This window comes from Cyclospora cayetanensis, unplaced genomic scaffold (genome assembly GCF_002999335.1).
Source record: "Cyclospora cayetanensis isolate NF1_C8 unplaced genomic scaffold, CcayRef3 CcayRef3_contig_77, whole genome shotgun sequence".
Taxonomy (NCBI): Eukaryota; Apicomplexa; class Conoidasida; order Eucoccidiorida; family Eimeriidae; genus Cyclospora; species Cyclospora cayetanensis.
The window spans coordinates 66,438-87,855 of record NW_020312749.1 but is presented as its reverse complement, the minus strand read 5'-3'; the positions used below and the strand labels follow the sequence as shown (position 1 = coordinate 87,855).

The following is a 21,418-nucleotide window of genomic DNA, read 5'->3' as shown; positions in this document are numbered from 1 at the left end:
ATGTCTTTAGCGGAGGCAAAGGATCAGCGCAAACAGGCTGAACTTGACGTACAACTCTTAGCCAACCGCATAGCCCTCCTTCGGGTACACCTATGAGAAAGTTTACACTCTTTTACCCACAGGACAGTATCCTAGGCACTGGAACAGCGCACTTTACACTGCCCAAAAATGCGGGACGCCAACTAATCATAAACTGCCGTTTTCCTATGTCATGTTGCTCTAGTATCGTAGCAGCGCATTACGTTCAAGCTCGTAGCGATTTGCATTTCCACCACTGGCTTCTCGTCATGCAGCTAGAAGATGCGAAGGCCAAGAAAAAGGTTGAGCAGCTAATCAGAAAAACTCACGCACTGGACGAAATCCGCCAGCGAGAGAAGAAACGCCACGAAATGCGCCAGAAAGTAAGCATTGATGCACCTTTTAATATGTATGGGAGGCTGTATGACCAACATAGAACATGCATCGGCTCATCAGTAAACCAATGCCGCTTGTGGTGGTTTGTTACGCTCTGCCGCCCTGCAAACTTTTGTAGCAACAAGCGGAGAGAGCACAGCAGGTCTTGGAAGTGCAACAGGCGTATGCAGCCCAACGTGAGCGTGACAAGAAGGCCAGAGACGAGGCCAGAAAACGGCAGGAAGAAGCCAAAAGGTGCGCACAAACACATATGCTCTGACTGCACACCTTCAAGTCAACGGGGCTTAAAGTTCTCGTGTTTTATCGTGTGCAAACAACTGCATAGCGTAGTTAGGAGGATTAAGAACAACGCAAGCTGCTGAGTTCAAGCACCAGGCCAGTCTTCCCCCTGCTCTCAGCGAATAGCTTGCTAAAGATTGCATGCAACACAGCCAATACCTACTGGCTACTCCCATAATGTGTTTTTTCATCTTTGAAACAAACGATAGCTAGCAACTATGCTTCTTGATGCTTCGGGTAGACAAGACGTGCTGCGAGTGAAGCGCGAGCATGCACTAGCAGCCGAACAGAGACGTCACTACGATGAGGAGCAGCACGAATACAACATTCAGCGGTCCCAACAAGTCCGTAGAGAGCAAAAGAAGTTCCGCGAGAGGCGCCAGCTTGAACAGGTGCACTCCAATGAAGACATAAATTCGTTCCAGCGTCTGCCGCAACACGCGTTTGGATACATGCAACTCTACCAGAAAGGCGTCCAAAAATCATATACACCATTGAGTGACACATCCTTGATTCCATAGGTGCAGGCATTAGCGATTAATAGGTAAAGGTATGGCTATGTGCAAAAAGGTGGCGTCGACACTTGTGCTTGATGGCATACCGTCTAGTAGCTCGCTTGCTGATGCACTGTACTTCAGCAAAGACGTATCGAGGAGACTCACTCTAACTACGACGCCAGAGTAGCCGAAGAAGAAAGAAAGGTAGCTAAAATTCCAGATTTCCACTGTTTGAATGTCCAGCTCAAGTGTTCGGAGAGCTGCAAGGAATACCTAATAACAAAACTACTTTCTTCTTTTTGTACTGGTAGGCACTGTGTGCTGCACGGTTCCTAGGTGACAGCGCTTGGGTATTTAAGCCTTTGAGATATTCTGTGGTTCTAAACAACTTCTCACCCAGCATCCAGATGGCTCTAGTTCATATCATCTGATGGTCGCTTGGCGTTATGCAGATGCAGGAATTTACCGCACAGGTCGCCAAACTGGAACGTGAAGAGATGGAATTGATTGCTAGGCTCCAGAAGACCCATGTAACATATAAGGCAGCCGTAGTATATATGAACCTAACAAGTTTGATAGCAATTCCCAATTTTAGCCGATCGCCATATGGGTTCACTGCATCCGCCTCACAGCTGCATAGCGATACCTGAGATATCGTCATACTTCATTAAGAGGAACACTGAATTTTTCGGGTTTTGGGGAGTGCCTGACGGACGCAAAGGCGTCCCTCTGGGGAGATGCGGCAATTGCCTGCTCCATGTTGTAGCGAGGAGTGCGTGATGCCGCGTTTACAGGCGCAACAGCGTACTGTGTGTCAAGAACTCGATGCTGCTTTAAATGCGAGCCCGCGCCCATGTGCCAGCCACGACAGAGTCAGCTTGTCATGCAGCAACAACCCATGAGCCCTTGAACCCTTGCAGCTGAACATGAAATAGCAAAATGCACTGGGGCACAGGTGGACAGGGTGGCACATAGGATAGGCTGACAGCAACATCATGCTGCCCCCAGGAATGAACAGCGCCCAAAAATTGTGTCAAGGCACACACAGAAAGGACAAGTGAGCCATTTCCTTTGTCATGGCACCGTAGCGGCAATGCAAGCAACCGTCCAGTGCTGCGGTGCGTTTTCCGCGCAGACTAACAGTGGCAGCGGTTCAAACTATAATAAGGGACAAACATCCCCGTCGGCCTCGAAGATGGCCCATGCAAGATTCATGAGGGAAATGGAAGGCTCACGAAGCCCACTAGCAAATGGCGAAGTGACGGAAGCACGGAGCCAACGGTCTGACTGAGGCGCTCTCCCTGGACTAGCCCTTTAACGCCTCCAGACTGAGTTATATGGGCTCGTAATCTATGGACCAGACTTTCATGACCCATGCATTCTTAGTCTACTCGTCAGCATTTCAATTGGGAGTTGCGCATATGCGCTGTTCCCTGCTGCAGCACCATAAGCATTGGGACTTCACGTTGGTGCTCCAGCCGTGCTACAGGTCGTGCACAGTAAAGACCTACCTGTCCATATGCGTCCCTACTATAATCGTCTTTCTTAATTTCCCTATTGATATGTGCCCTCTGTTCTTATGCTTTTTGGTGTTCTCGACAGTGGCCATAATTCCTGGTCTTGAGCGTGGCAATGCGTACACTGCAGTCACTAATATAGAGTGCAAAACTGGCTTGCAGTGCCAGCTACTGCGACCGCTATATCTCTGTTCAGAACTAATAATAGAGCTTGCTGTAGCTCTGAAACGGTATGCAATGCAGAAAACGACCCAACACAACTTGATAGTGTTACAGCGGATATACTTACCCGAAGAAACGAATGTACAGCTAGACAACAAGTATTCCAACAGCTCCACTAAACAAGTAAAAGAGCGACGCTGGGACCTGCAGTAGCTCCAGATGAACCGCTCTTTTGTAGAAGCTGTCTAGGGAAAACCACTGTGGACCGCCTTGGGTGAAAACTGCATAAGTAGGGCAATTAGGACTCCGCAGGGGCCAGCCTGGACCTCTCCTCGATAAACTCTGCAAGACTTAGACACCTAACCTGCTGAGCTTCGAGGTATTGCAGTGAATCATGTTGTTTGGCCTCGTTTATTGCCACAGTTAGGTCGGTTAGGACGACAACATTGGGAAATCCGGCAGCCCGCAACGCAATCGCACTTTCAGCAACACAAAAGTCCAAGCAAAATCCACAAACCGCCACTGTGCTTACACCCCGTGATCTTAGTACTTGAACCAGCCCAGTAGGATCGTCTTCATTACCGCAAGCAGAGAAGCACTCCGCCTGTTGCAAACACAAACCACACGCAACCTTGCACCCTACGCACTACGCATCGAGAGTACCCTTTGTGTCATCACCGTACTGCTAGCAAGCAAGACCATTGCAAAACTGATGACTGCCGTAATGTCTAGGTCTTACAGAAGAGAGGGAACCCTTGAAAACGACGAGATCCCCGACTTGGGGCTGGACCGCTCGGTGCAACTTGGCCCCAGGTGTGCCTTGCACGCAGTGTGCAGGCCACAATCGAACAGTGGCAGCGTCAGCATTCCCCGCACCTGGGGAGCTACGCACAACAGTCCACGCCTTGTCTAGTCCAAGAGACCTGTTGGCTTCTTTCAGAGCTGCATTGGCTGCAGGCCGGGCAGAAGAATTGATGCCGGTGCTGGCACACGTGCAGATCGAGTGCATGCAATCCGCCGAGTGTGAACTCAGAAAGGACACGTGATCCGGAGGGTGCCAGTCCAGAGAAAATACAACAAGATCACACCAACTGTACGTAGAATCTCTCTGGTCGTGTCCACCTGAACCTTCCGACATAAGCGAGATCGTTCCAAAATCCGAAGAAAGCGTGAGCTCTTCACAGTTTCTGATCTTGGTCGTTTGGCTTTTCAAAAGCCCTGACTTTGCATGACCCAAATTGTTTGCGCCGCTCCGCCGCAGTTGGCGCAACATTTCGCCTAACCGCTTGGCTGTTTGCAAGCCGCGCGGAGCGGCAAGCGTGCCTTCGCAGAAGTCATGTTGTGCATCCGTTACAAGCAAGCAACAAACATCTTTACAGCTAAGGTCATCCAGGATGTCGTCCATTATACTGTTGCATGCGCTTGTCGTCACCAGAGGCCCTATGAGTTCACGCCCCGCTAAGAGACCTTCACTGGGCTTGGGTGGTAAGGTAACAGTTGGTAATTTATGGAAGCATACCGATTCTGTTTTTAGAAGATACACACGACTCAGAAAGATTGGAACCTCGAGGCAAAATGGATTGGCAGCGGTATTCAAGTTGAACAGGAGCTATAGGGCACCCCGGGGACTATCCGTGCATGCGCCAGATGCCGTTAATTGACTTCCGCCTGGCTTGCAACGGAAGAAACCTGTGGAGATTCCTCCGCGAGTTCGATCCAGGCAGTTACATAACCATCAAAAGGTTCCATTTAAGGCTTTAATGAGAATTTACGGACATTGGCTGCGTCTCTATTTCCCCTTGCAGCACGCAGGCAACCCTTTTCCATTATGGGAGGCTGCTTCCTAGATTCTAGCTCCGTGTCATTTTACTTTTTGCTACTTGCAGCCGAATGAGGAGTGACGACATGCTTACACGAGTCTGTGCTACCTGTACCCCGTTGTAGCGTATTTGGATGCTGCATGTCTCTCATGTTCCGCGCCAAAAGACACGCTTCGGCGTGGCGTGCAAAACTAAGTAAATTCAAAAGGGAATTAAAAAAGAATTGACTATTGGGCTCGGCTGCTTGTGTTATGAGTTAGTGGTATGCGGAGTCCGGTGTCCAAGTACTATAAAAGTAAACGCAGGGTATTTTTGCATCTGTTGTATCGTTTAGCATGCTAAGCCATAATTGAACGCATTCTACAAAGGTAACCACATTTATATGACACTTGGCTGATAGTTTTTCTGGTTTATCTCTTCGTATGCCTTGTTTGTCGTAGAGTGCTGCTGGCTCGACAGGAGAAGTTGCAGTGCAGCGTGCATGGGCACTAGGCATCATGTAAAACAAGCTGTGCATGCTCGAAATGCATGAAGGGTGCAGCTACGCGTACCATAGGTGTCTTTCCCTTCTCGTGAGGAACTGTGGGGGACGCGGGCAGGCTTAGGAGGGAGTTTCTTGAAAAATCGCAAAAACTTCCTACTTGGTGACATTGTGGAGAGTCTGGAGTCGAGCGTCTCCCTGCGAAGGCCTTAGATGGAGCGTTGTATGCTGCACATAACATGCCGTAGCTTCTAAATCTGCACCCTCTAGTGATCAGCCAATATACATCAATGGTCTATGTGATCTGCGTACAACAGCAAGGGGAAAAATTCGCCCTTGACACTCTTCTCTTGCTGCCATGGCCCCCAGTATGAGACAGTGGTTTTGATCTACAGTCGCAAAGTTCAAACAAGTCATTTGTGACAAGAGTTTCCTTTGGAATTCTCGCTGACGAGCTGCTGCTTCCCTGACGAATGGCACAGGATGGATCGTCAAACTTTGTGAAGACGTGGACCAAGTCGCCTGTAATGACCATAGTATAGTTCTGCAAACTGTCTTTATGAGGAGTCGGCTAGGGTGGATTGTGCTTAACTAATAGCGAAAAACTGGAGCTGCAGGAGTCTTTTGTGCTGCATCTCATGCCTTATGGTTGTTGCACATTTCAACGCGTTTCTCCTGGTTGTCCAGGCATTTAGCGGGGCCTTTAATGGCTGCACCCTCTCACTCCTACCACATTCTTCGTTATTTAAAATATGGTAGCGCTTCTTGAAAACAAGGTAGACACTTGGTGAAAAGGAACTGTTGCTTGCTTTGACGTGGGTATATCCTGGGAATGTGGCAAAGGCTCCTTTTGTTCCTCACGAAAGAACGATATAGGAAGCTGTGAAGCCCCTGCACAGAGAATTTACATGCAACAAAGATATCTCCAAAGCATTGTGTCTCATCTTTGTCTCTGGCTGACGCCTGAATCTCCTCTAACCCCATGGCTACTCCCAAGCGTGCGTGGTCTTACGGGTAGTCTTTAATTGCTTCGATGTTGTTGATCATCTATGCGAGTCGAATATGTTGGAGCTACTGAAAACGCTTAGCTTCGTCTGGCAGCATCTTTAGGCCGCTCAGCGTGCTTATCGGGTTGATATGTAGTGAGCTTCAGCGTTTTCCTGAGGCTGAGACTGCCTGTGCATTATCTTCTGCTGAGTACGAAGTATTGCTGCACAGCGTAAAATGGGGGCCGAAGCCCCGTGATTTTAAGACTCACTTGTGCTTTATGTCTAAGAAGCACGGTTTGTCGACGCTATATTGATAAACCAACAAGAATATTGTTCATTTCAGCATGCTCTGCTGTAACAAGTTGTGCACGCACACGAAAGCTCTACGATTACCACTGCTATGGTGATCGCTAAATCAGTGCAGGTGCTCTTTGCCTTTGGCGCTTTACAGAAGGCTTAAAATTCTACACAGCGGTGTATTATAGTCAAATAAACCCTCTGATACCACCTCCGATAGTGCTACTATCCAGCCCTACGAGCAGGCGCCTGTTGTAGCTCACTCTTGGCAGCAAATAGAGAGGTATCGCTTTGCACAAACTAATACGCTGAGCAGCGTGCAAACGTAACAAGCATTATTGTGCGAGCTACGTATTACACGCCGCCTGTTTGCTTTAGTGGATGCCTTGAATTGGCCTTTCGCGATAATGCCTTGCTCTGGCCTAACTCATACAGGGCACACCTGACTCCAAAGGTGCAAAAGCTCTGGTATCGGGGGAGGTGAATAGCCTGAAATAATGGACATTACAGCGAGCCACTCAACAGCTTAAGCTTACGTCCCTGTACTCAATACCTGTTATGAGTCCGCTAAGAAGGCGGCTATTCTTTCACCGTACCCTGCTCGCTTCATCTACCTATTGCAAGCTCACGATACGCATCGTACCGATGTACTTACCAAGGGCAACCGTACTTCGGAGTGTTACCGCCGTGTAGCCACGTATACTTCCGGATATTCCACATAAGCAAGCACAACTGTAATTAATATTTGATGGCCATTTGTATGTGGTGTCAGGCACAGTAAATCCTACGCTGACCTCAACGACTGTCGCTGTCTGGATGGAAGAGCGAAATGCCACGACAAGTGCTTGTGCGTTTCTGGGCAAGGCGGTCTAAAATGTGCACTGTGTACCACTGGGGGCGAAACTGACTGGTGAGTATGCATGCGTATTGGTGTATGGCTGTGATGGGTCCAGCACATTACCTACAGATGTCCATTCTCAGTGAAGCCTTCCTAGCCGTGTCCTGTGCTGCCTGGGTAAGTGTTGTACCACGCGATTAGACTGCTACGGCGCGACTCAATTACTGTATTACACGTCGGCGCAGTCTGCTAATGCGTCAGCTCAAGCCATCAATGAGCTGCCTCAAAAGTAAGACTAGAAGCATCCAGTGTGCCATGCGATAATTGACATGGGATACGCTGTTCTCCATCTTACTAAATTGCCTTCAGGTGCGACAAGAAACCATGTATGAGCAGCTGGATTTAGTGACTGGATTGGTTGTGTAAGGAAGATGGCGACGGGAATTGTTCCCTCCAAGTTTGCCAAGCTCTTGCTGCTTTTATTCTAGAAGAATTGTTGAAGTTGCAAGCTACTGAATCTGATGCAATATACAGGAGGCCTATGTAGACGGCGGTAGAGCTTTTGGCAATTCGCCAAAGAAGCACTAATGAAAGTCCACCTATTGTACTACTATGGCTCTGTACAGTTCCCACTTTAATTGGACTACACATAATTCACAAAAAACAAACTTGCTTGCCAGGCAATCCAAGACACAGATCGTCTCATACTTTCCTCTTTCGTTCGGCTTGAGCCAACAGTTTGTTGGAGTTGCTTACGAAGTGCCAGCCTTCGCTAAGCCATTTCGCCCTACCCACGCATAAGACTTTTAAAGCTTGCGTGAACCTAGCCGTTTCATTGACAGATGGCTTTGGTTTCTAATGGGCCACACCTAGTTGGCAAATCTTGAAGTAGGGGCGCCTCAAAATACCTTTCGCGGAGTGCTGGGTGCGTAGACACCATGACTATACAGAAAACTTGAACGGGATGCAAGAATCTCCACTGTGCTCTGGTTGTGCCTAGCTATACAGCCTACCATGGCCAACTAGGGGTGAAGGTAGTGATTGTAGCGGGCTAAGAGACATTTAGATGCCTTCTAGTAGTCTAGTTTTATTCAGTTCAGATGTAAAAATACAGAATCGACTAACCGGTTTCGTTTGCTTGTATATCTATTTCATTTGCAAAGTACTGTTACCTCGATACCTACAATTGAAAGCAGCGTTGTGCGCGTTTGCTAAAGGTACTCCAGGCAACTAGCCATGAAAACTCGATATAATTAAGGGCTCCGCAACGTCCATCCTAGGTAAGTTGTTCGCTTCGTTGGAGCTCTGAGGAGAGGCGGCAGACAAACAGCTAACTTTTTCAAAGGCTTTGGCCGGCTTGCTGTGTGTTGCGACTAGAGTTATGCACCTCCTGTGGAGGCTTTGGATGCAGCGTTACAATGATCGTGCCACAACGCATGGCTATCCGCCTTTGTGCTGTGGAAACACCACGCGACCAAACGTCTCAGAGGACAGTAAGGGAAGGCATCCAGTACAAACGACAAAAATATGGAGGAAACAGAAGCGATGAGTTTCGCACACTACAGCTCCAGCTCTTGTTAAAACGGTAGATGCACCTCTGCTACCTTTGTTGAAGCAGTTGCTCCATTCTTTCCCTGATTACTAAAATTTTTCTGGCGCTGCAATACTACATGACGATGCTGCTTGCATAACAGAGGTCGCTCATTGCTGACCGGAGTTTTCTCGCCCTAAAACCAGATCGTACTAACTTTGGTGAACAGGTTAAATCAGTGATATCTGCTGAAAACAAGGATTACTCTACCTTCCGAGCTACTGTTGAGTGCAACAGAAAAATGCTTGATGGCAACTGCTGAGTTGATAGTGCCCGTGACTGCGTGTAGTAGTAGCCCTGGCTCAAGTTTTTGCTGAAATCTACAGACTTAAAAGTGTCGAGCAGTCTTGGTGGAAGAGAACTTCCACTATTTGTGAAAAATGCCAAGCGTTGAGAAAGCGCATTGAAACTTCCCTACAACGCAAATATTACCCCGCCAAAAGGAGATGGACACGATGGTCTTGGATGACTCATGCAAATATAAGGTCAAGAATAATTGATAGGCTTCTGGAAAGCAGATCAACTGCATTCGACGGCAGCATACTTCATAAAACCGTGATTGCTAAAGTAAGGTGTGCCACGAAGATATACCAATTAGCTCCACGATCGGCATACACAGACAGTCAAGCTTGCTTTGATAGTTTCGTCATGCTGCCTTCGATTGTGCCTGCAGTGCCTTTACATGTTGCGCCTTCATAAAAACATAATCGAGCTCATTGCACCAACCCAATGAGTACTTGTGGGAAGATGCAGCGGCAAAGAAACATTGGCCCCCGCTCTGGTGCAGTGCTTTGCACTCGCGTTTCCAGAAATGCGTTTATGGGCCCCAAATACACTCAAATACGAATTAAAAACGGTACAAAATGTCTAATGCTGTGAACTGCTGCGAGTGATCAGTTCCATGGACAAACACCTGCTTCGCTACCACGATGAACGCTGCCTTTTCTGGCCACCCATCAGCCCCCGCTGCCTTCGACATTCTCATTGCTGACCTGTCCAGAAATCCCACCCCTCGAGTTTCCAAGAGAACTTTCTTATGAATACAGGGCGTCATACGCAAAAAGGGATGAGCCTGGAAAATGGGCACAGGCAGATGCGCCATTCGTTAAATTATCATTTATGTGCGTTATTTCGGAGCCTGCCTCAACGTAGGGTGGCTATCCGGGCTCTACACATGTGCAGCAGACTCACTGCTTCTGCCTTCGGGAGGTGCTCGGGAGTGTACTTGTAAGTCCATCCACCTTTGTAGCAGGCAGTTGCCTGGTCAAAATCCATGTCTCTAAGCACAGCCACTACAGGCTCCTCCCGCTTGGTAGTCGGGTGCTGTTTCGAGATCCTAGGCATCCGACCAAAGCGATCGACAGCCCATAAGAGCGGCATATAGACTCTACTGACCCTCTCTGGACCCTCTAACATGGCTTCTGTCAAGGCCTTAGCCACGCGGTTCTGAGGAGCTGCTTCCGGCACCACAAACAAAAGCCCCAGGAAAAGCCGCGTCGCATGCAGTTTAACGGACACCCGCACATCAGCCCCCCTTTCCCCGTTTCCACTTCTTGGGTAGTATCAATTAACCTACGATTCAAAACGGGCAGAAGTGCTGGGAGGCGGGCATGGGGGCCCCCGGTGGGGGAAACTCACGAATATTTAAATTGGTTAACGCATGTTTCAGCGCGGGATACCTAAAAGTCTGGCCAGATGATGATTCCACGGTAGAATAAAGGGCCAGCAGAGCGTCAGTGTTCAGATGTTCGTTCCAGTCGCCCCCTATGAAGACGCCGTCGAAGGAGTCTAGCCCTGATTCGCATTGCAGACAAGGCAGCCAATGCAAGGGGTAACGCAGAAACACCCGAAGTAGATATTTGCACGAAAAAGGCGTCCTAGCCGGCAAAGGGGCACGGCTGCACACACGTGCACCCCATACAGGGGGTGCTACGGCACGCCACGGCCGTAGAGGCTTGCTCTTGAGCGTTCGCAGCAGTAGAGGAGAAAAGTCACCTTTGTGCTTGTTGCCACAAGCCTCCACAAGATGAGCAATTACTGAGCGGAAGGCTTGAGACTCCCAGCCGGGAAGGTGGACTCCGACGAATGCCAGTTTCCCGACGTGCGTGAAGTGGAGGACGGCGGCAATAAAGCCTTTTTCGCGGCCATTCACGGCATGCTGGGCAAGACAAACGTAATTAACGTGGGGAGAAGAAAGGTCCCCCTGACGAAAGCGCGAAATCCATATGATGGATTGCGTGTTTAGTCTCCCAAAACGCAAACCTGTTCCCCCAGTATTCTTGAGGCTCTTCATATGGGCAGCGCCCCAGCTGTGTTCGGTGCTCAGCACGTTGACCACGTGCTGCACATTCTTTAGCATGCGCCGCTTATCGGTTTTGGTCTTGAAGTGCGGAGTTTCATGCAGGAGGAATACCAACACATCCAAGCGGTCAACAGGGGTCGCCTTGTGCTCTGCGACGCCATCCATCAAAGCCCACAGCAAGTCGACGGCTGAAGGCCGCATCATGAAGGTGTTCCTGGGGAAGCACGCGCACAAGACACGCAGAAGAAGTCTCAGAAGAAACATCAGAAGCAGCGCATGCTGCAATGCAAGGACCACAAAACGCGGCATGCATGCCACATCGACGCCGCAGGTAGCAGCTGCCCTCTTGCGAGGCCCCGAAAAAGGAGGGTTTAAAACCCTTTTTCTTTAGACAAAACAACTCCGGTTCAAAACAGACATGTGCAGCAGCAGGCGGGGGAGGAGGGGGGCAGGGGGGACTGGGGAGTGGAGCGGGATTGCACAGGTCAGGCTGTGTGTGTGTGTGTGTGTGTGTTTGTTTGTTGGTTTGTTTGTTTGTGTGTTTGTTTGTTTGTTTGTTTGTGTGTTTGTTTGTTTGTGTGTTTGTGTGTTTGTTTGTTTGTTTGTTTGTGTGTTTGTTTGTTTGTGTGTTTGTTTGTTTGTTTGTTTGTTTGTATATATATGTATATGTACATATATATATATATGTGTCTAGCCGCGGATTGAAGCCAAGTGCCAGGTGCGCGCCTAGCCTAGTGTCTGTACACCTCCAATCCTTTGAATGCAGGAAACAGGAGGCACGCAGAAATCAAGGGAGAGGCTAATTCACGATACCCACCACTGGACGACGCCAACGCCTAGCCGCCTGTGAGACTTGAGTTGCAGCATTTTCTTGTGTCTCAGCTCTTGTTGCACTCGATGCTTCGAAACAAAAAGCCCAAACTCCGCGGCAACGTCGTGCAAGTTGCCTAGATCCACAAGACCCTCTTTACCAGAGGCTTTTCGAGCATCGTACTCGTCGTAAAGGCGGATGGAAGGGTACGACTCGCATTGCAACACCGGCGGAACCGCCAAGCTCTCCAGTCCGTGGCTTTGGGGATGCTTGAGGGCTTTGAGAAGCTGACTCCTCGTAGGCTGCCTCGCAACGAAAGCTTCCACTGCAGGAGGGCGGCACACAGGGAGAAGTACAAGGGGACTGTATTGCAAGCGTGTTTCTTTCGCTGAAACGCGATTGGCCTCAGCCCCACAGATCACACCAAAAGCCTCAAAATGAGGCTCGTTGAGGCTGGATATAATGAAGCGGGTCAGAAGGAGCGCTGATCCACACCCGCTTCAAACGCAGCCGACGCGCCAGGTTTTTCCGCATCCTGCACAAATATTCATCGGCAGCGCACACCGAGTAAGCCCGAGTCGCCAAACAGCAAGCGAAGTCTGTATCTGGAGTCTCATCGCATGTGTGTGGGGCAAAGAGCTTGTTTTGCTCATACCGAATTGGAGGCCGCCGTGTCTGACCCTGAGTTGCCCCCATTTCCTGCTGCCTCCACTCTGCGTGAACAGAATTGAATAGCACAAAGCGAATGCACAGCAGCCAGAGTAGCGATTCAGCTGGCGTATGCACGTGCCACGCAAACCTGCATGCTCTGGAGGCAGCAGGCATCTTCCGCGCTTACATGGTAGAGGCTTCTGGCCATCGCACGACGAGCGCGCTCACTTGCTTTGGTGAGGAGGGCGTCCCTGCAGCCTCCGCCGTACAGCTCCACACCGTCAGAAGGACTAGGCTGACTGCTCGAGCAATTTTCTTGAGAGGGTGCCCTGTTATTCGCCTTGTGCCGTGCTTCCAGGGAACCACCATTTTCGAGAAGCTACGCGCTACCCAACAAGCGACAGGCGTCGTGGCCACAGCCAAATCGCTGTGGAAGATGACAAAGAGGGGGGCTCGAGTCGTGCTTGTGGTGAAGGCTTGATTTCGCCAAGGTGGGATTGACCACTCAAGGTGACCAGCTTCAACAGACGGACAGAGGGAGGTGTCGCAGAACCGTCTAGGGAAACCTCTGAGAGGAGGTTAATTATTGCGACTTTTAAGGGCCATACAGAGAACTCCACTCAGAAAATGAATAAACACAGAAGATCCCTTGCCGTGCACACCCAAGGAGCACGCGGGGAAGCGAAGCGGCCGCCTACTGTACGCGGTGTCCAAGGAGGGGAGCTGCCAGGGTGCAACACCTTTTACAATTTAGAGGGTCTTAAACTACGCTATGGAATGCAAAAACGGGGAGTATCGCGGTGTCGTGCAACCTGCGTGCGCAATTTGTGGCAAATTCACAAACACTAGAGCACTGAGTACGCATCCCCACGGCACACGCAGTTCACGAGCGATATAATTCCCATTACCAAGCTAAACCATAAAACAGTCCAATAAGTTTGCTTAGAGCGGAAGCTCAGGGTAGAAAGAGGCGTAGACTTGGGAGTAGAGCTGCCTGTACGCAGGGGCAGTGTAGCTAAAGGACCAGCCCAGGTGTCCGCACACCGAGTCAGAAAGGCTACGGAGTCTTGCAAAGTTGAAGAGAAATGTGAGGTGATCGAGTTTTAAAGACAGCATTGTTGCCTCCCGATTAATCTTTTCTAGTGTTTCAAGAATGCGTTCACGGCTTTTCTGCTAGCCATCATTACCTGTGCCCCTCCTTTGTGGGGATCTCAACAGCAGGAGATCACCGTGCATGGTAAGACATGTCCTCAACGGTTTCATTTCTTTGAGTCTACACATTACTTCCTGGCTCTAATTTAGGCTTGCTTTTACCAAGAAAATGCACCGAGCACGGATGCGCTGCCTAGTAAGCGAAAATTCGATGCATTCCCTGCACGGGCGCCTATGTAGTGTGACCATGCCTACGTCATGGAGGGTATTGAATATTGTCGATCTCTATGAGGCGCTACGTCCCTTCCCGACTCAGGTGTAAAACTTAGAATAACGACGTTTTTCCTCTGGTTCATAGAGGTGCTGCTCCTTTAAACGTCTTACGTCGACGCCACAGACCTTGTGCTCACAAACACCGTGCGGCTCTGCAGCCCCCAAAATTTGCTACTAAAGCAGGTACACGTCATTGATCGACATTTTGGAGATATTCGAACGTCTCCTGCAGGCCACAATGTTTCAAGAAACAAGCCACACACACTCCACAATGCAGTGTTCCTCCCGATTTATGGCAGCTCTACCGTTCCTCCTAGGGTCTCCATCATAAAAATGCCTCAGCCACAGAACTCTATCAGAGCATGCAATAAAAATATTCAGTCTTTTAGACAAACGTGCATTCCTCACCCTTACAAAGCACAGTTCCGGTGTGTGAGAACAAGGAAAACTAGCCACTGTGAGCGTTGTTGCCCCCTCTGAGCGCTCCATGCATCGTCCACCAGTCTTCCACAGTTTCACGCAAATAAAATGCACGGGAAATCAGTCCTTGTACTTGGAGCCAAACCTGCTGACCAACTCATAGAATATAGCGGGAGAAGCTAGACTATATCACTTTGCAATACATCAGTTAATATTCAGTAGCGTAGGATTATCGAAGAATTCAATGAGTGACTGTCTCTTTATATGCCTTGTTAATTGAAAAGCAAGGGCAGCTCAATACAGCAAGAGGTAATCAATTTGTGTGCGTGTGCGCTAGATGCAGTGTACAACGTGCTATGAATTCTCGGAGTGCGCTTAGGCGGTGCATCTACGCGAACGCTCGCCCTCCCCCCCTCCCCTCATGCCGGAGCTGTGAGGGTTGATGGCAGGGGAAAGAGGACGCGTTTTAGGGATAGTTGACAACTCTATGAAGTGTGTGTTAAATTTAAAGTCAAATTATTAAGCCCACGGAGACCCTAGACGGAGCGTTGCAATGGCTAAAGCGAGGGACCTGATTTGAGTTAACTTGGCGTGAGAGGGACATTAAAGGTGCCTCAGTTAAGAGGCTTTTGCACTGCATTGTCTCCACTTGCATGCTCTACGTTTTGAGAGCGGCCACAGGCAATCAACAGAAATTCCGGAAGCGAGGTGACCGTTGGTTGGGCCTGTATTATTTGCAACCTGTACAGGTGCTCTGCAGTTCGTCTCATTTCAACGTGGGCTGCTTGTTAGTTGCAGGGGTTAAGGTGCTCTGCGACGAAGGTGCTGTGAATAACCGCTGGTAGAGGATTACCTCATACTAAGACTGTCCAGTCTTGCAGAATTTCATACATTGGGACCAAAGGGGTGCACAGTCCCTACCTTTTACATTCCATGGCTCACAAATTTTACCCTAGGACAAAATAAGGAAGCTGGCTGCATGCAGAGTTTGCTTCCTCTTTATCACAGCGCCACGCACAATTATGGGTTATTCTCCCCACACCAGGGGCACTCCTGGAAGGCTCGCGAAGCTCAGTTAGTGCAGCAGCCGAAAGCAGTCTCTTCTCTCCCGATGCAGCATCATAAGTGCTTTGAAACGCAACACAGCGTTAGACACAGAGCCTCTGCCAGCCCTACACGCCGAAATGCAAGCTGTAGGAGGGTGTCTGTCTGCAGAACTGCTGCTAGCGCTGGTGTGGCAGCTGGCTCGCTACCCGTGCCAGTAAAGTACTGTAGCACATTGTATCCTAACACTAAGCTCTGCGCTGCCCCCAAAGGGTAGGCTGAGACCTCTAGAAAAGTCTGCAGCACGCTTCCAGAAGCCTCAGACGTAAGGCCAAACCCACCCGCCTCTGAACCGAAATCCCAGTGCACCCCAAGGCCTACTTAGAGCTCGCTCATGAGTACCAGCAAAGACAATACCCCCGAACAGTTTCTCTCCAGAACCTTTGCGCAGCACACGCCAGCAGCCCCCCTTTTGCGCCTACTGGTATGGCGAACCTTTCTTTAGACGCCACCACTAGGCACTGCAGAAAACGGGGACTCCCCCTCTTCCACTGTGTTTTTCTTGTCGAAGGCAATCACTTGGCTGTACACCCCGGCTTCCGCCTGCACATGACCTGCTGCAACAGCTGCTGCCACCTGCAGCAGCACCAGCAAGCCGAGAGGCTCAAGAAGGTCGTTGATACAGCCAGCCATTCAAGGGCCCCAGAAACGGCAACCACACCGCAGCATCTGGAAGTGGAGCGAGTTCCCTCGAAGTGCAAGTGCAACAGGAACCTCTCGTGGGATGTCTAAGGTAGCAACAGCACGAAGGCGGCACCACCCCTTCAAACCAGCAAACAACGTCAGCGTCAGTAGTGACAAGAACGTACAGGGTCCACAAAGGCGCCCACGTCCACTCTACCGCGGAGATGCATGCAGTGCCATGCTGACTCTGCGCCTTCTCTTGTGAGCCCTTCAATGTGCCTGCACCAACACACGACACACAGTCCAGCCATCCAACGTCGCGATGCCTTTTTGCAACCCCTCACTCGACCAAGTAACCCTGTTGCCACCGCGCTTCTGCTTTCGGGAGTGGGGAACTCCTAAGCCCTCCTTGTAACACTCATGACCGAATTTACAGATATGTATAGATATACATATGTAGACATATATATATACATATCCCATTTTCCTGAGCGGCCTACATACTTGGTGAGTGCCTCTACAACTGCTTCTTGAGAATATTCGAGATCGTAGAATATCCGCAAGCTCCACGCAGGAACGGGGGGCCTGTAGCCATCCGATGGTTCGGGTTCCGCTTCAGGAGCCTGCAGGTGTATGAACGACAGCCACAGCCCTTCGCATGCTACCACCTGCGACGCGATTGGGAGACGAGTGCAATCGCTGCAGCAGCAGGAGGCCGTCGTGAGACATGGCACGCCGTAGCCTCGGTGAACTCAATGCGAGATGCAGCCGCAAAAGATCCCACCTCTAAATCGGCTCCCGTCTTCTGTTGTACCCTCTTTGCATGCGGCTGCTGCTGTTGCCGGTGCACCTCGGCGGGCAGCAGCTGCAGGAGGCGCTTGCTGGGTAGCTTGTGGACAGAAGGGGTCGCTCGCAGGTTTGCAGGAGTTGCGAAGTGCCGTGTACCGCTGAAAGGGCTGCTGCTCCTGCAGCTTGCGAGGGGACGCTGTAGCGGCAGCCGCATGAGACGGGCAGATTGGCAAGAAGTCTCAGCACGCAAAGCGCTCGAGCTGAGAGCCCTTGTGGCGTCATCAGCGATCTCGGTGGGGAGTTGGCTAGCTGCTGGCGAGGCCGAATCGCGCGCTGGAAAGCAGGAAGACGACGGCTGGCGCGCTGCTGCCTTCGAAGGCAGCGGCAGCAAGCCGAGTGCGAACTTGTGGCGTAGACTCCGTAGGAGCAGGCGTGGATCTGGCTCATTGCGCTGGACATGCCTTCGCCGCGAGCGCCGCTTCCTGAGGGGCACAGGCGGCTGCTGCAGCTGCTGCTCTCGCAGCTCGTCCATCAGAAGCCGCCTTCTCTGACGCTTCGACAGACGCAGCCACACTTGCAAAAACGCCAGGTTGCTTTCTGAGAAAAAAGATAGGGGCACAAACGCAAGCAGGAAGAATCCCAGACCAACTCCAATTTTTTTTCACAGCCTGTTGCGCAGTGAGAAAAGGTGCTTTTTAAGGCTTGCGGCAGAAAGTCGGGCTTTTGCGAACAGGCCGCTGGGAAGAGTCAGTGCACGTCCTCGACGCGAGTGAGGTGGTGTCTACCTGGCTGCAGCTGCTGCAGAGGCTGCAGCGCCTCCCCCGACTGCAGAGAAGCTTCCAAGGAGCGTCGCAAGTCTGCCATCAGAGAGTTTCTCCTGTACTCGGCTTCCACATAGGACTCTGCGATAAGGCAGCAGCAGCAGCGGCAGCGACGTCAGGCTTATGATCAGCAGCTCCCAGCAGAGGCCAGTCGCGCTGCTAGGGGGCATCACCAAAAACGCTTGAAACCACCACGCACAAGGGACGAAGAAGAGCATCAAGAGAAATCGCAGCAGCAACTGTTACAGCTTACCCAGTTCCGCAACATCCCTAATAGGCGCATACTCGGGGTAATCGGCCTTCGCCAAAGCGTCAAACACCCCTGTCACCTCTGCTGCTAGCTGCAGCAGCCGAACCCTCTCCTGCTGATCCTGATGCTGCTTGAGCCGCAACTGCTGCTGCAGGAGCTGCTTTTTCTGCATGCGCCTCAGTGCGCTTCCCAGTCTCTTTGTCACAGCAGGTATCCCCCCGTCATGAAGGGGCTGCTTTTGCTGCGGTTGCTGCTCTTGCTCTGAGGGATCTTCTTGCTGCTGTTGCTGCTGTTGCTGTTGCTGTTGCTGTTGCTGTTGCTGTTGCTGCTGCTGCTGCTGTTGCTGCTGTTGCTGTTGCTCTGGGGGTTGCGTTGGCGTCACCTCCTGTTGCTCTTGCGAGGCACCCTTCCAGCTGCGACCCCCAAGGGAAACTTGCGAAGGCATCGTGAAGACACCGCCTTCCTCAGGAGTGCTTGCGGCAGCTGCTGCTGCAGTAAGTGCTGCGGCTTCTGCCTTGCGGCGTTTCTTTGTCCCTAAAATGGGGAAATTCATGTTGGCTGCTGCTGCTCGCGCGTGTGTCGTGACTCGCTGAACGATGCGTGTGAAGCGGTACTTAGGCTGAAGCCGCCGCTGCAGCAGCAGTTGTTGTTGCTCTGCTACGGAGAGCTGACGTGGAAGCGCAGGCTGCTGCTGCAGCGCAGCCTGCAGCGAGCGTATCTTGAGCAGGTCGAGGACGCCGTCAGAAGTCACGAAGCCGAGATCCTGCGTCGCAAAAGCACACTGCGTCTTCTGTTGAGCTGTTGCTGCATGCCCTGGTGCAGTTTAAATACGCGGGGAGCTTGCAGCTTGATGCCACGAATAACCCTCCACAGACAGACAGCTGTATATCTTCTCAGGAAGTCGCAGAATACCTGCAGCCTCTGCATTGCAGCGTTCCGAAGGGCTGCCCTTGCGCGCGCGGAGGCTCTAGCCGCCTCCGCTTGCTGCCTCGCATCCCCCGTTTCTGCAGCAACAGCCACAGCAGCAGCAGCAGCAGCCACAGCTGCGGCTTCGGGGGGTTCCCAGGGCCTGGAGTGTCTGTGCAGATAAAGGGGAACGTAGTTGGTGTTGGGGAGGTCTCGCAACACGCCGTAGTGCTCGAGAGCTCCATCTTCTAGTATTGCACTGGCACCAACGCCGTCAGCCTGCAACAGTGATTGCCACAGATAAGTCTTGGAGAGGTGAGGGGCAAAAGGCCAGCAGCACACAACCCGCTGAGAGAGTGCGTCTCTCAGACGAATCCCCATCAAGCGCTACCACAGGAACAGTGCAGCAGCAGTATTGGTAGTAGTAGCAGCGGCAGTACTAGTAGTAGTAATAGTAGTAGTAGCAGCAGTAATAGTAGTAGCAGCAGCAGTAATAGTAGTAGTAGCAGCAGTAATAGTAGTAGTAGCAACAGCAATAGTAGCAGTAGTAGCAACAATAAAAATAGTAGTAGTAGCAGCAGTAATAGTACGAGTAGTAGCAGTAATAGTAGCAGTAGTAGCAGCAGTAATAGTAGTAGTAGCAGCGGAAATAGTAGTAGTAGCAGCAGTAATAGTACGAGTAGCAGCAGTAATAGTAGTAGTAGCAGCAGAAATAGCAGTAGTAGCAGCAGTAATGGTACTAGTAGCAACAGCAGTAATAGTAGTAGTAGCAATAGCAGTAATAGTAGTAGTAGCAGCAGTAATAGTAGCTGTAGCAACAGCAATAAGAGTAGTAGTAGCAACAATAATAATAGTAGTAGTAACAGCAGTAATAATAGTAGTAGTAGCAACAGCAATAAGAGTAGTAGTAGCAACAATAATAATAGTAGTAGCAGCAGGAGTAATAGTAGTAGTAGCAACAGCAATAAGAGTAGTAGTAGCAGCAGCAAAAATAGCAGCCCAAACCTCCTCACCTCCAGCCTACGGGCAAGCGCCTGCGCGTGCCCTAACTTCCGCTTGAGTATACCGGTATACCGACGCTTCTGAAGAGCCTTCCACAATCCGTCTAGCGTCTCTAGCGGCAGAAGAGGGTTAAAACGCGTCAAGGGAGAGACCTTTAAGGCCTTTAGAGAAGGCACTACCCCACGTCGTCTGGCGACAAGGGCACGCGCTGTTGCCCCGTCTGCAGCAGCAGCAGCAGCAGCTGAAGTAGCAGCAGCAGCAGCTGAAGTAGCAGCAGCATCAGCTGGAGTAGCAGCAGCATCAGCTGGAGTAGCTGCAGCAGCATTAGCTGAAGTAGCAGCAGCATCAGCTGAAGTAGCTGCAGCACCAGCTGAAGTAGCTGCAGCAGCACCAGCTGAAGTAGCTGCAGCATCAGCTGAAGTAGCTGCAGCAGCACCAGCTGAAGTAGCAGCAGCACCAGCTGAAGTAGCTGCAGCATCAGACAGGAATGAGACGGATGCAGGCCGTCCGATATCCTGGAGAGACGCCACTGCGCCTGCGGCGGGTGCATCGTAAGCTGAAGTACATACAAACACACTTTGTGTAGGCAGCACAGCAGATGCAATCTTGAAGGCAACAAGAAAAGAGGCATTGCAGCAGCCACTGCGGTGGCACAAGGCGTGCTTGTAGCTTTTGCAGGAAGGGCGTCATCTTGCCCAGGATTGAAGCCGCTGCGAAGAAACTTAAATCTAATTTTTTAATGCTCTTCTTCATTGCAAACGTACAGGGACCAACAATGAGCTCGGCGGCTCGGGGGGCTTCTACAGGCGTAACAGCAACTTGCAGGTGACGTGTCAATTTGGCCAGCACCGCATCCTCCTAGCGAATTCACACACAGACACATCAATCTATATATATATATATATGCATACATATATACATACACATATATATGCATACATGTATACATATATGCATACATGTATACGTATATACATACATGCATATTTGTACACATATATATATGTATATACATATATACATATATGCATACATATACATACATATATACAAACATGTATACATCCAAACAAAAACATACATACATATACATAAAAAGCATGCACACATATACATATATGAAAACATATACACATACATACATATACATAAAAAGCATGCATACATGTACATATATGAAAACATGTACACATATGCATAAAAGAAAACATACACACATATACATATATGAAAGCATATACACATCAACATATATATAAACATATAATACATAGATAGATACGCATCCAGAAAAGCTGCAGGCAGCGTTAGAGAATCGCGTTGCGAAGGCGGCGTTAGGAAAGAGCGGAGCCTCTAGCGAAAGGCAGGGGGTTGGCAGACGGCCTTTGCGGGAGCTATTGAGGGTGTGAAGAGAGCGAAGAGGTGGAC

General features: G+C 50.3%; 3 protein-coding genes across 3 annotated transcripts; 1 reads left to right on the top strand and 2 right to left on the bottom strand.

Annotated features, from left to right (window-relative positions):
• LOC34617716 (stress response protein NST1) lies at positions 1-2,092 on the top strand. The gene is made up of 7 exons (XM_026335681.1): positions 1-84; positions 294-401; positions 533-648; positions 935-1,085; positions 1,332-1,394; positions 1,643-1,720; positions 1,985-2,092. Exons 1-7 carry the CDS (start codon positions 1-3, stop codon positions 2,090-2,092), a joined length of 708 nt encoding a protein of 235 aa, XP_026191466.1.
• A 1,075-nt stretch (positions 2,093-3,167) lies between these two features.
• LOC34617717 (nicotinamidase) lies at positions 3,168-4,274 on the bottom strand. The gene is made up of 2 exons (XM_022731076.2): positions 3,609-4,274; positions 3,168-3,473 (listed from the first exon to the last, which is right to left on the bottom strand). Exons 1-2 carry the CDS (start codon positions 4,272-4,274, stop codon positions 3,168-3,170), a joined length of 972 nt encoding a protein of 323 aa, XP_022590748.2.
• An 11,765-nt stretch (positions 4,275-16,039) lies between these two features.
• Positions 16,040-20,304, bottom strand: LOC34617719 (mediator of RNA polymerase II transcription subunit 15; the record flags this gene model as incomplete). Its single annotated transcript, XM_026335679.1, has 10 exons — positions 16,040-16,174; positions 16,408-16,501; positions 16,727-16,835; positions 17,007-17,169; positions 17,235-17,608; positions 17,797-17,913; positions 18,086-18,289; positions 18,371-18,845; positions 18,995-19,267; positions 20,002-20,304. Coding segments are annotated over 10 exons (2,247 nt in total), but the record flags the coding sequence as incomplete, so codon positions are not given.
• Positions 20,305-21,418: the final 1,114 nt, after the last annotated feature.

What these genes read in the sequence shown, in the direction of transcription:
- LOC34617717 (XM_022731076.2), bottom strand. Translation starts at nt 4,274, where the DNA reads ATGGACGACATCCTGGATGACCTTAGCTGTAAAGATGTTTGTTGCTTG. An exon ending in TCAAGGGTTCCCTCTCTTCT is followed by an intron (nt 3,474 to 3,608) that starts GTAAGACCTAGA and finishes TGTTTGCAACAG; the next exon opens with GCGGAGTGCTTCTCTGCTTG.
- LOC34617716 (XM_026335681.1), top strand. Translation starts at nt 1, where the DNA reads ATGTCTTTAGCGGAGGCAAAGGATCAGCGCAAACAGGCTGAACTTGAC. An exon ending in GCCACGAAATGCGCCAGAAA is followed by an intron (nt 402 to 532) that starts GTAAGCATTGAT and finishes AAACTTTTGTAG; the next exon opens with CAACAAGCGGAGAGAGCACA. An exon ending in CTAGGCTCCAGAAGACCCAT is followed by an intron (nt 1,721 to 1,984) that starts GTAACATATAAG and finishes CCGCGTTTACAG; the next exon opens with GCGCAACAGCGTACTGTGTG.